This window comes from Salvelinus sp. IW2-2015, linkage group LG4q.1:29, assembly GCF_002910315.2.
Source record: "Salvelinus sp. IW2-2015 linkage group LG4q.1:29, ASM291031v2, whole genome shotgun sequence".
Taxonomy (NCBI): domain Eukaryota; kingdom Metazoa; phylum Chordata; class Actinopteri; order Salmoniformes; family Salmonidae; genus Salvelinus; species Salvelinus sp. IW2-2015.
The window spans coordinates 37,392,940-37,407,214 of record NC_036842.1 but is presented as its reverse complement, the minus strand read 5'-3'; the positions used below and the strand labels follow the sequence as shown (position 1 = coordinate 37,407,214).

Genomic DNA, 14,275 nt, shown 5'->3' with positions numbered 1-14,275 from the left:
GAGTTGTTTAAAGAGTTGTTTAAAGAGTTGTTTAAAGAGTTGTTTAAAGAGTTGTTTAAAGAGTTGTTTAAAGAGTTGTTTAAAGAGTTGTTTAAGGAGTTGTTTAACGAGTTGTTTAAAGAGTTGTTTAAAGAGTTGTTTAAGGAGTTGAATGTTATTTTGTCAGTGCCATTGTACCTTTACTAGGAAGAATGACACTCCGTAGGTTTTCAGAGACCTAGCCAGTTTGACGTAGCTGACTTTGGCCTCGATTTCAGTCATGTTTTGGTAGTTTTTGTGTGCCTGTGTGGGAAACAAAAAGAAGACTTATTGAAGATCTCAGCCAGTTATACTATAGTGTCACAGTAGAAGTAATTAGAACAGAGCAAGTCGGGACACGTTTAAATCAATACGACCAGTTACAGCCAGAGCAAAAATGAATCTAGTTGGCATACATTGAACTCTACACGGATGGAGACAATGACTATTTCTACAAACCAGACTGGGAAACTATTTTTTCAGGTCATGTGTTTTCAGTCTGTGAGAAAAATAATGTCCCCACCGCAAAGAGCAAGCAGCCCAAATATGACTGGCCTTACAACGACCGCCCCCATCACACTCACACCCACGCATGCACCCAAGCGAACACACACATCCTGGGGTTCTTACCTGGAAGATTCTTTTCTCCCCTTTGTTCTTGATGTACTCTTTAGGGAGGAACTCTTTCAAACTACAGAAAATAAATAAGAAATAAATGTAAACACACTTTATTCAAGAAGACAGCAAAATCACTAAGGCAGGCAATATAATCCAGTAGTTCTGACTCAAGTTGGGATTCAAGTGATACTACATCAAAAATGTACTCTATGTATGCACACAGTGCTGTAAACCACTTTTGCTAAAAGGCAAATACATCTTTGTTATATATTGAAAATATTTKAGTCATTCATGTTAAAGTATATACATAGCATTATGCCATAAACAGTGCTCACTCTAGGAAGCCTGGTTTGTGCTTGGTCTCGTTGTGGTCACCAAACTGGATCTGACACTGGTATCCGGCAAAGTCGCAGGCTTTCTCGAAGGAGACGGGATGGGAGCCGTTCAAAATGTCATCACGGGCCTGCACAGGGAGAGGAACATCCCAATGACATTTTCCACAAAGACATTCATTAAGGAAGATCCCAAAACAGAGCCAGAAGTAATCCCAGATCAGGAAAATAGATAAAACAGAGAATCCTCTGCTGTTTTGCATATTTCCTTAGGCTGGTCCAAGTGACCACTCTAGGGAACTCCTGCCATCAATGGTCTTAACTCTGTGGTGGGGCACAAACAGATCTGGGACCAGGCTTATACTTCCCTGAAAAACATCCAAGGAAAATATCATCAAATATCATCTTTCTGAGACTATCTAATGCCTTTCTAGCATCAAAATGAATGACGAGAAAATGTACCCATAAATTAACTTTAATGTTGGTCCAAATGTTTCATTGTTTTCATATTACCAGGAGCATGAACTACTGGGAACATTTTGTGATGTACTCTGGCAAAAACCGGTAGAGGCAGGCAGGCAGGCAGGCAGGCAGGCAGGCAGGCAGGCAGGCAGGCAGGCAGGCAGGCAGGCAGGCAGGCCACATGGACAGTGCTTGCATTGGCCTGGGCCCCCGTGTCCAGCTGTGTTTCAACAGGGAAAGGAGAGCTCCAAGAACTACTGTCTTTGGCAGGAACACAAAGACTAGAAGTCTTAAGAAAGACTAAGATGAAGCTTCTGTGAGTGGAAGACCGCAAAAAGTCTCAAAGACAAAAGGTTCACTCCTTCACTGTGTGTGTCTATATGAGACAATCACACACTGAACAACATTTTCTCCTCAAACTTTGGGAGGTGATCTTGGGAGAAGACATCCTACCACCACTATGACATCTGCCACCTCAGGACATAAAACATGGCTGACACGTCAACAGGCACCTTGAGCCTGCTGGCCTCCAGCTGTGACTCTCAGCTGTTCTTCCTGACACTGTGCATTCTCACACCAATGGAAATGGATGTTGGTACAGTAACTAAGGGCATGAATAGGAACTTATAAATGCAAAGCGTTTCTCACATACTGTATCTTCCATTGACATCAAAGCATGAGTGAAGTGGAAGGTTTGAGGTAAATACATTAATCTCAGGTTAGGTCATCTCGCGTTAGGTCATCTCGCGTTAGGTCATCTCGCGTTAGGTCATCTCGCGTTAGGTCATCTCGCGTTAGGTCATCTCGCGTTTAGGTATCTCGCGTTAGGTCATCTCGCGTTAGGTCATCTCGCGTTAGGTCATCCTCACGTTAGGTCATCTCACGTTAGGTCATCTCGCGTTAGGTCATCTCGCGTTAGGTCATCTCGCGTTAGGTCATCTCGCGTTAGGTCATCTCACGTTAGGTGTTGGAATGTGATCAATCATTAACAGCGACAGGTCTACATGAACCCCTACAAGGAGAACCTTGTTCCCAAAACACTGAAACCCCAAACCGCATTCCTGCCTTGGGTTTCTTTCCAAACTCCAGGCAGGATTTGACCAACAGAGGTCATTCTGGGGTTGTGTCTAAAATAACTCCTGATTATTTCTATACAGTGCACTACCTTTGAAGAGTACTACTTTTCATTTTGGACGCAGCCTGGGTATCGGTCAGTACCTGGACGTAGAGCAGGTTGAGCTGGACCGGGTCTCGTGAGTCCACGTTCTGGTCTGAGTAGAAGAACTTCCTCCTGAGGAGCAGCATCTCGGTCTCCTCCACACCCTGCTCCCTCAGCGTCCGCCCATGGTCCAGCCAGTTCACTGACAATCACAATCAATACAACTCAATGGGAATCAATACAACTCCTTGGGAATCAAACTCGTTTAGGAATTCAATACAAACTCCTTGGGAATCTAATTACAATTTAATTTGGGATCAATTACAAACTTTAATGGGACATTATTCAATTACATACTCCCTTGGATTCCCAATACAACTTAATAGGGAATCAATACAATTTAATGGATATCAATAAACTCAATGTCAGTTCAGTACAACTCAAGTGGGAATATAGTTTATCTATGCAATCATGGCTCCAATATAAATATGCAGTATACCAAAATAAAGTTTAACAAACTTTTATGCAAATTAAATGCTAATATTGAGAAAACAACCTTGATGCCAGTCAATCAAGCCACACAAAATACCTAATTGTCACTCGGTGTCCTAATTAGACAGCTTCAAAATTGGAAAGACAAAAAGCAAGCTACATCAATAGAGACTACTGGTGGTCACTCAAAATGTTCGCAGTGTGAAATGCATTTTTACATGACAAACTGGCACGCATATTTGTTTTTGAAATTATGACAAGAGAACTTCATGGACACCTTGCGTGTGTGTGTCTGTGTGCATGTCTTCGTCTCGGTGCATGGCGCGTGTGAGTGCGTCTGTTGTCTGTGCGTCACGTGTCTGTGCGGTACGTGCGGTCTTGTGGTTACGTGCGTGCGTTGGTTCTGTCGCGTGCGTGCGTCTGTGGCGTACGTGCGTTGTGCGTGCGTGTCTTGTGCGTGCAGTGCGTGTCTGTGCGTACGTGCGTATGTGCGTGTCTGTGGCCTATTGTGGTGTCTGTGCTGATATGTCCTGACGTGCGTGGTCTGTTGGCCTCGTTGATGTGTCTGTGTGTCGTGTGTCTGTGCGTGTCGTGCGGTCTGTGCGTTCCGTGCGTTCTGTGACGTTCGTGTCTGTTGCGTTCGTGCCGTCTGTGCGTGCGTGCGTCTGTGCGCAGTGCGTGCGTCTGTCGCGTTAGCTGTGCGGTCTAGTTGCGTTGCTGTCTTTCGTATGTCATAAGCGTGTCTGTGCCATTGTGCGTGTCTCGTGCCTATATGTGCCTACGTGTGTGTCTGTGCGTACGTGCGTGTCTGTGCCTACGTGCGTGTCTGTGCCTACGTGCGTGTCTGTGTCTGCGTCTGTGTCTGTACGTGCGTCTGTGTCTGTACGTGCGTCTGTGTCTTTGTGTCTGTGTCTGTGTGTCTTTGTGTCTGTGTCTTACACTCGTCGTCTGTGTGGAGTTTCTGCTTAAGTTTCTCCATCTTCTTGTCGTCTCTCATCAGAGTCTTGTCCCGTCTTGTCAGAGTCCCCGTCATCTCCTCCTTCTTCTCCTCAACCACGTCGTGCACCAACGAGTACTCGTCATAGTTTGTGATACCTGCCAAAAGAGTGTTGAAAGAAAAATTTACTTTTTGGCTCATATTGTCTTTCCTATACATTCATTGGAGGAGAAAGTCAGAAGAGAGGGGCCTTGGATCTTCAGTGATTGGGGACATTGCCCTGTTTAAGGTATAGTCTATCGAATGGGACGTTAAAAAAAGGATGTCCTGACTCTCTGTGGGTACTAAAGATCCCATGGCACTTATCGTWAGAGTAGTGGTGTTAACCCCGGTGTCCTGGCTAAATGTCTAATCTGGCCCTCATACCATCATGGACACCAAATCATCCCCAGCTTCCAATTGACTCATTCACCTCCCTTCATCTCCCCGGTTACTATTCTCCAGGTCGTTGCTGTAAATGAGAATGTGTTCTCAGTCAATTTACCCTGTAAAATAAGGATTAAATATAAAATAAAATTATCCTCCAATTTGTTTTGAGGAGGTGGCAAGGAGAGAGGATGTGAGGAATCAAGGAGAGAGGATGTGAGGAATCAAGGAGAGAGGATGTGAGGAATCAAGGAGAGAGGATGTGAGGAATCAAGGAAAGAGCCTTTGTTTTAGCTGGAAATCTGACTAGTTGAAAAAGTGGCCAATCATCAAGCAGTAACATTAGACTTCTATGAGTTGACCCTTTACTCATAACGCCTCGATAATACTACCATTATAATGACATAACAGATAAGTTATGAACTGTTAATGCATGCTAACGTCAACTGACTTTTCAGCCCAATTCACCAATTACCGCTAGCCAACTAACTTACGTTACATTTTGTGCCATGACTTATAATGAACGTGCCCATCTCTAATTCATTAAACTGACCTATCCTGGCACAGATGGTCATAAGCATGTCGCTGACGATCTTGGAGTCGTCCACCATGACGGTTTTCACCGTCCCGTCCAGCATGCGGATCTTCAAGGGCCTCTGCTTCTTCTTGTACTCCAGAGTGTCCTGATAAAACCACCCAGTGAGAACAATATTGTTTAAAATACATATTTTCTTTAAGTGTTTCGCTCAGAGGGCACATTCATATTTATTAGACGTCATGTGTTAATTATAAACCACATTCACAATCATTAGACAATACTTCAGATAGCTAGCTAGCTACATCCCTCGTAGAACTGTTAGCATCATAATAAAACATTATAATATTACATTTAGCAGACGCTTCTATCCAAAGCAACCTACAGTCATACATGTATGAATTGTTCACGCTTGGCTGGTTTTGGGAATCGAACCCACTGTTATGGCGTTGCAAGTGCCATGCTCTACCAACTGAGAACAACCATGTGGATATTATCATTAATATCATCGTACCAATGTTCAGACTGACAGACAGTATGTCCCAACTTATCTTAAAAAAAGATTGGAGAATTTTTGTGATTGATATGCATTGTAGTGTCTAATACGGTACGTTCGGAYAAGTTTAGGTTTCAGGCTTTCAAACCCAGTCGTCACTGGTGCAGCTTTTACCACCGAGTCTACAACARATAGGTAACAGAAAAGAAAGACGATTTTTATCGCTGACAACAGTTGTTGGCTACGTCTCCGTAAGATGTTGTGGAAGATACTGCCGATATTTCTCAAAAGATCCCTATAGCTCTTTCCTGACCACCTCAACTTCATGAGCACAGATCTAAAAAGCACTTGAACAGGGAGACCAACTGACTCACTCACCCCATTCCTCAGCATGTAGTAGTCCAGGGCCTTGCCTGCCTCCAGCCAGATGCCTTTCTTGGGGTCCTCATCGGACAGGAACAGACCATAGTCATTGGCTGGAAGAGAAATTAGAGAAAGGGTATTAGAGATTGAGGAGGCGGCTTGAGAGGGATTTGAGGAGGGGGTTTGGGAGGGATTTTCTGGTTGTGTGTGTGTGTGTGTGTGTGTAAGTGATACGATCTGAAGGCGTTTCTTTCCCTGGATTGAGTGAGTCAAAGGGTCTCATCCTGGATTAGTTGACGTAATTCCAACATATAGAACAAATACTGTGTGGATTAAAAGCGTTCTTATCGGTGCATTAAGTCAGCTGGAAACAAACTAGAAGGTAACACGTCAACAAGTGACAGGAAACCACACGGAAATCAGCTGGACTGTTTCTACTGGATTTAGTGCGGAACTCGGTTTAGTTTTTTAAACAACTAATTGACCAACGTTGGTTCAATTATCTGAATTACATTTTRTTYRTTTTTTTCTTCTGTGAACTCAATGCGCAGTTTCTCCAGAGCTAGAGAGGGCAGTTGCTGCGCGAGGTAAATACATGATCTATATACAGTGCATTTGGAAAGTATTCAGGCGCCCTGACTTTTTCCACATTTTGTTACGTTAAAGCCTTATTCTAAAACTGATTCAATCTTTTGTTCCCCTCATCAATCTACACACAATACCCCATAATGACAAAGTGAAAAAAGTTTTTTAGAAATGTACATATATATATATAAAAAAATGAAATACCTCATTTACATTACTATTCAGATCCTTTGCTATGAGACTCAAAAATGAGCTCAGGTGCATCCTGTTTCCATTGATCATCCTTTTGAAGTTTCTACAACTTGGAGTCCACCTGTGGTAAATTCAATTGATTGGACATGATTTDGAAAGGCACACACTTGTCTATATAAGGTCCCACAGTTGACAGTGCATGTCAGAGCAAAAACCAAGCCATGAGGTCGAAGGAATTGTCTGTAGAGCTCAGAGACAGGATTGTGTCGAGGCACAGATCTGGGGAAGGGTACCAAAAACCTGTTTTTGCTTTGTCATTATGGGGTATTGTGTGTAGAWTGATGAGGGGAAAAAACTATTTAATACATTTTGGAATAAGGCTGTTAAGTAACAAAATGTGGAAAAAGTCGAGGGGTCTGAATACTTTCAGAATGCACTGTATGTATTTATGTAAATACATGATCTAAGTGATTGATAGTTGGTATTCAGCAGTCAACAACTGAAATATTTTAATAAAGTAAAGTGAATAAATGTTGGTTAATAAGTGAAAATCAGTAATGAACAGTCACTACCATCATGGTACTTTTATTCATTGTTTTATTCTGTGTTGTTACAGCACATAATGCATAGTGCATTTCATTTTTTTAATTGATTAATTATGGAAACCAAAAACAGTGATTTGTTTTTTAAAAATCGAACCAAAACCGAACCAACCTCAAAAAGGAAAAATTACTCAGCACTAGCTGGATTACATCCAAGTTTCAAAACGGTACTTCCTGTCCTCTAGGGCCTGAAAGATGCCTAGCTAGCACAGCTCGCCAGAGCTAAAGGAATCTGGCCATTTAAGACACTGAACATTCCATATTAGCTGTTGATGTTGGCCAAGACACGTCTCTCCCTCTTTTTTTCTCTCTCTCCCTCTCGCGCTCTCTCAAAGTGGAAAATTACTCACAGGTTGAGACAGGGAAGCTGTCCACTGCAGTCAGAGAGAATCACTTACGTAACAGCACACAGCTTCGTACGTAACCCCTAACCGAGGCACATTGGAAAGCAGAGAAGGAGAGGTTCCTTTCAATAAGGTACGCAGCTGTCTTTGTTACACTCAATTTGAGACATTTCTGGGCTTCCTGAAGATATTTTTTTCTCACTCCAGTATTTTTTCACTGAACCAATAGGTATTTTTTGGCCTGAAACTGATGTCAACAAAGAAGTCTAAAAACAGACAGTGATCATATTTTTGAATTCCAACCAGTCTGCATCATTGAGCTGTTATGGCAATAAAATTATGAGATGGGGATTAAGGAATTTTGAAAGAGGAAGGGGGAATTTTGGAGAAGAATGAGGGGAATCTTGAAATAGTGGGAGGGGGAATATTGGAGAAGAATGAGGGACTCTTGGAGAAGAATGACAAAATCTTGGAACATTAAAGACGCAAAAGGGAGAATTCTCCAGTCTCCAGAGCCTTGGATCACTGAAATATCCTCCTTCTCATATCAGCACTGCATCTGCTCAGCCGTCATACATGGAAACATTAACATGGAAAGGTTGAGCAGGCCATAATGACACTCAGTAAAAGTCTTCAACCCTTCAAGACCTCAGAGAAATCAACTTCATGGCAAGTATTCAATTAGAAGACGACGAAGGGCTGGAATGGACACAGACATGTTAGTATGAGGAAAGATGGGCGTGGAGGCATGAAATCGTTTGCTTTCACAACGTTTGCTGCAATTGCTTAGTTGCATCCCAAATGACACGATTCCGTATGTAGTGCACTACTTTTGACCAGAGCTCATAGGGCTCCCATAGGACTCTAGTCAAATGTWGTGCACTACATAGGGAATAGGGTGTAATTTAGAATGAGTCCCATTTGGATTACTGCAGAGTTTTAAAAGATGGGGGAAGAAATCGACACAGTTACATGTCGGAATATTATTTTTGACGATATATCGTATCGCTTTTGGCAATATTGCAATATTATTTTTGCACTCGTTTTCTGTACCTGCATCAAAATTCCAGTATTTTTCCTTTACAGTTTGTTCTCCATCTTCTTTTTAATAGGGTAAACTATTTCCATGACTGATGAAAATTGGTTTTCTCATGGCTCTCTCGTCTCGTCTCTCTGACATACAGTTGAAGTCGGAAGTTTTCATACACTTAGGTTGGAGTCATTAAAACTTGTTTTTCAACTCCTACTCCCACAAAGTGGAATTTTTTCCACACAATTGTTTACAAGACATGATTATTTCACTTAGTATTACTTTTTAATCACCAATTCCAGTGGGTCAGAAGTTAAACATACACTAAGTTGACGGTTTTGCCTTTAAATCAGCCTGGAAATTCATGAAAACTATTGGTCATGGTCTTTAGAAGCTTAACTGATTGGCTAATTGCATCATCTCGGAGATGATTTGCAGTGTAGCCTGTGGATGCATTTCAAGGCCGACCTTCCAAAACTCAGTGCCTCTTTGCTATTAAATCATGAGAAAAAATCACAAGAAATTAGCCAAGACCTCAGAAAAAAAAAATTGCAGACTCCACAAGTCTGGTTCATCCTTGGAGCAATTCCAAACGCCTGAAGGTACCCACACGTTCATCTGTACAAACATAGTACGCAAGTATAAACACAATTGGATCCCGCAGCCTGTCATACCGCTCAGGAAGGAGACGTGTTCTGTCTCCTAGATGAACGGACTTTGGTGCGAAAAGTGCAAATTCAATCCCAGAACAACAGCCTTGTGAAGATGGTGAGGGAAACAGGTACAAAAGTATCTATATCCACAGTAAAACGCAGACCTAAATCGACATTAATCTTAAAGGCCGCTCAGCAAGAAAGAAGCCACTGCTCCAAAACCGCCATAAAAAAGCCAGACTACGGTTTGCAACTGCACATGGGGACAAAGATCGTACTTTTTGAGAAAGGTCCTCTGGTCTGATGAAACAAAAATAGAACTGTTAGGCCATAATGACCATCGTTATGTTGAAGGAAAAAAGGGGAGGCTTGCAAGCCGAAGAACGACTATCCCAACCTTGAAGCACGGTGGTGGCAGCCATCATGTGGGCGTGCTGTTGTCAGAAGGACTGTGCACTTCATAAAATAGATGGCATCATGAGGTAGAAAAGTTCTGTGGATATATTGAAAGAAACATCTCAAGACATTTCAGTCAGAGTTAAAGCTTGTCGCAAATGTCTTGCAAATGGGAACAATGACCCCAAGCATACTTCCAAAGTATGTGGCAAAAATGCTTAAGACAAACAAAGTCAAGTTATTGGAATGGCCATCACCAAGCCTGACCTCAATCCTATAGAAAATGTGTGGGCAAACTGAAAAAGCGTGTGCGAGCAAGTAGGCCTACAAACCTGACTCGGTTACACCAGCTCTGTCAGAGAATGGCCAAAATTACCCAACTTATGTGGAAGCTTGTGGAAGGCTACCCAAACATTTGACCCAAGTTAACAATTTAAGGCAATGCTACCAAATACTAATTGAGTGTATGTAAACTTCTGACCCCTGTGAATGCTGAGAAAGAAGTAAAATATTAATAAATCTCTTTCTCTACATTATTTCTGACATGTCACATTCTTAAATAAAGTGGTTGATCCTAACTGACCTAAACAGGAGGAATTCTTACTAGATTAAATTTCGAGAATTGTGAAAACTGAGATTACATTTACTTTGGCTAAGGTTATTTAAACTCCGACTTTCAACTGTATGTCGAGCAATCATGTTTGGTTTAAAAAAAAAATAAAGCAATTGTTGGTTACGTCGTAATCGCAAAGAAATATAATCCTAGCATCAAAAACGCAATCAGTATACTCATAAGAAGTCGCAAAACATTCGTACATGGTGAGGTTCCTGAGCAATTGCCTTGCCCTACAAGAGAACTTATCATCTCTTTGGAATTTCTTTGTCATATTGGGTGTTATATAAGACAGGCTGCTCAAGACTCGTAATAGATAGTTCCCCTGTCGTATTGGTTTAGTGAGAAGTGCTGCATTATCGAAAAAGTCTTTGGCTGTGCTACAGCAGTTGCTTGTTTCTGGATCCCTTCTGCATAACATCATTCCTATCTATCCCTGTGTGTCAAATGAGTGATTTGAAAACAAGAGGCTCAGTTGTCAACATCACCAGAAGCTGCACTGGATGATAAAACTGAATAGCTTAAACAGCTACGCATTGGTTATACACTATTGGCCCATTTCAAACTGTGCGCCTTACTCCTGACTCATTTGCGATTTGACAGTGACGATAATGTTTTAGGACAAGTGTGAAATATTCCTGGATTTTAATTAAACTATCAATTAATTCAGGTCCACATAATGGGCCTGTAATCACAGTTTAATTGATATAATTAAACAAAATATTAGATCTTTCTTCATAGACAAAATGATTCTTGGTGACTCATGAAGATTTATTGACCTTTAAAACAGACAACAAATTGAAGGTGTGGTGTAGGCATAGACATGACTAAAATCAGGCGCGTGTGTCCGGTGGTGTGTGTGTTATGATCAAACTATATGTGTTTAAGAGTGGTGATCGGCTGTATGTGTTTGTGTCGAGTTCTGTGTTTTGTGTGTGTGTGTGTGTGTGTACTCACGCTGGCCTAGCTGTGCTCGGGACTCTTTCCCTGATCATTCGACAGGCGTGTTACACCATGGTGGAGGGCTCAAACTGCGATGTCTTCACCACTTCCCCCGCCAATCTTCAGTGACAGGGCCACCATGACTGCCGCTTTCCTGTTTCCACCGCCGTTACACCCTGCAAGGACAGCAGGGACACTACACAGGACAGGGGGTTAAGGTTAAAAGACAAACACCATACATGAAGCAGTACATCATTATGTTCATAACTTTTGGAAAACAAAAGACTGAGAGCTCTCCATTCACCCCACTAACCATTCACTCCTGGTTAATCTAGTGAGCTTCCATTTCACCACTAACCATCCTCCTGTTAATAGTGAGCTCTCATTACCACAACCATCCTCCTGTAACTAGTGAGTCTCATTCACCCACTAACCATCCTCCTGTTAACTAGTGAGCTCTCATTTCACCACTAACATCTCCTGTTAACTAGTGAGCTCTCATTTTCCCCACTAACCATCCTCCTGTTAACTAGTGAGCTCTTCATTTCACCACTAACCATCTCCTGTTAACTAGTGAGCTCTCATTTCACCACTAAACCATCCTCCTCTTAACCAGTGAGCTCTCATTTCACACAACCATCCTCCTGTTAACTAGTGAGCTCTCATTTCACCACTAACCATCCTCCTGTTACTAGTGAGCTCTCATTCCCACTACATCCTCCTCTTACCAGAGCTCTCATTTCACACTAAACATCTCCTGTTAACTAGTGAGCCTCATCTTCACCACTAACCATCCTCCTCTTAACCAGTGAGCTCTCATTTCACCACTAACCAATCCTCCTGTTAACTAGTGAGCTCTCATTTCACACTAACCATCCTCCTCTTAACCAGTGAGCTCTCATTTCACCACCTAACCATCCTCCTGTTAACTATGGAGCTCTCATTTCACCACTAACCATCCTCCTCTTAACAGTGAGCTCTCATTTCACCACTAACCATCCTCCTGTTAACTAGTGAGCTCTCATTTCAACACTAACCATCCTCCTGTTAACTAGTGAGCTCTCATTTCACCACTAACCATCCTCCTGTTAACTAGTGAGCTCTCCATTTCACCACTAACCATCCTCCTCTTAACAGTGAGCTCTCATTTCACCACTAACCATCCTCCTGTTTAATAGTGGAGCTCTCATTTCACACTAACCATCCTCCTGTTAACTAGTGAGCTCTCATTTCACACTAACCATCCTCCTTCTTAACTAGGTGAGCTCTTCATTTCACCACTAACCATCATCTGTTCAACTAGGAAGAGAGTAGGAGACTGGTGTTTCACTATTAACCCTCCTCCTGTTCACTAGGAAGAGAGTGGGAGACTGTGGTGTTTCACTAATAACCCTCCTTCCGGTATGTAGTTCCTCCTCTCTGTGGGGACTTTACACAAGTTGCAGTTTCAGTCTAAAAGGGGCCTTAGAGAAAAGAAGTACTGTCTCAGGGACAGATAACAGTACATGGAAATATCTAGTGAACACTGAATGTGGAACCTCTGAAAATAGCATCAACAGAACATTTGTGGCTTGACTGATTATTACGTCAATTGAGGAATCAAAAGCAGTTACCATACTAAATGAAAGAAGACATTTAATATCAATAGGGAAAAACAACCTCATTTGCTGTGAAAAATATCCCTCAAAATCAATCTCAGAATTTAGGGGAAAGGTGTTGAAAGTTTAAGTTCCGAGGGTAAATCTATTTGGGTTGCCTAGCAATGTGCAGTGATGTGAGGGCGCCTGTAGCTAAAAGAGGGATTTCAAATCAGCCTTTCCTAATACACAGGGAGGAGGAGTACGTGACCAGACTTCTCCTGTCCTATTCACACCATCACTAGTATCACTTCTCTACACCACATTACAATCAGCTCAACAGCAACGTCCTCCTCTAGACAGAGGAGAGAACAAACACAAACATACTGAAAAAGAGCAACACAATGTGGTGGTCTCTGAAAGAGGTGCCAGTTTAGGTACATCTGTCCCAGTGGACAGAAATAACCAGCAGAAGACAGGTAATACAATTCACACTTAATGGTTGGTCAGTGGGAAGAAATAACCAGCAAGAGAATATAGAATTGGTTAAAATGTATTTGATTCTAATAATCATGCAGACAACATTACCAGCGACACACAATGTGGAATGAAAGCACTTATTTTAAACTTAATATAATACATGCCGATAAAGAATAAGTGTTAGCTGATAAAGTATAAAACGATGTTCACATCTATACGCGTTTACATAATGCAAACAAGTTTGGAGAAGAAAGTAAAAGTGCAATATCAGACACTAGCACACAATACAGCTACAAAAAAGCTAAGTTTAAGTCATCTACTCGCACTCACCAAGAACTCGAAGACAACATATAGGAAACAGACATGCGCTCGTAATCATCTTTAAATGAAGCAAAGCTTCAATATTCCAAGGTAAGAGGTTTAAGGTCGATTTCAGTTCAATATCAGTATTTATAGGTTGTAGCTACTGTTGTCGGTCTGGTAGCCATTTGTATGTCATATACGTTTGACTATTGGATGTTCTTATGGCACTTACCATGGGCACACACACACACCACACACACACACACAACTCAACACGACACAACACAAACACACAATCACACTCACACACATACACACAAACAACACACACAACACACACACAAAACACACAACATCCCACCACACACACACACACACACACACACACACACAACACACACAACACACACACACACACACAAACACACACCAACACAGTCACACACACACACCAACACAAGCACACCAACACCTACCACACAACACACCACACCACACACACACACAGCACACACACACAACACAACACCACACACGCAAAACCACACACCACACACACACACCAGCACCACACACAACACACACACACACCACACACACACACACACACACACACACACACACACCACACACACACACACACACACACACACAACACACACACACACAGTAGTGTTATGGTCAAAGGACAACAGTTCAGAGATCATGTTGAATTGAAGG

The 14,275-nt window shown here is 42.0% G+C and overlaps 1 protein-coding gene across 1 annotated transcript in view; it reads right to left on the bottom strand.

Annotated features, from left to right (window-relative positions):
• Nucleotides 1–11,336, bottom strand: part of tln1 (talin 1) — a 167,067-nt gene extending 155,731 nt beyond the window's left edge. Inside the window, 10 exon segments of the mRNA XM_070442899.1 lie at nucleotides 178–282; nucleotides 649–709; nucleotides 972–1,099; nucleotides 2,649–2,791; nucleotides 4,021–4,176; nucleotides 4,998–5,127; nucleotides 5,854–5,951; nucleotides 11,211–11,227; nucleotides 11,229–11,309; nucleotides 11,311–11,336. Coding sequence (XP_070299000.1) covers nucleotides 178–282; nucleotides 649–709; nucleotides 972–1,099; nucleotides 2,649–2,791; nucleotides 4,021–4,176; nucleotides 4,998–5,127; nucleotides 5,854–5,951; nucleotides 11,211–11,227; nucleotides 11,229–11,309; nucleotides 11,311–11,336 — 945 coding nt within the window.
• Nucleotides 11,337–14,275: the final 2,939 nt, after the last annotated feature.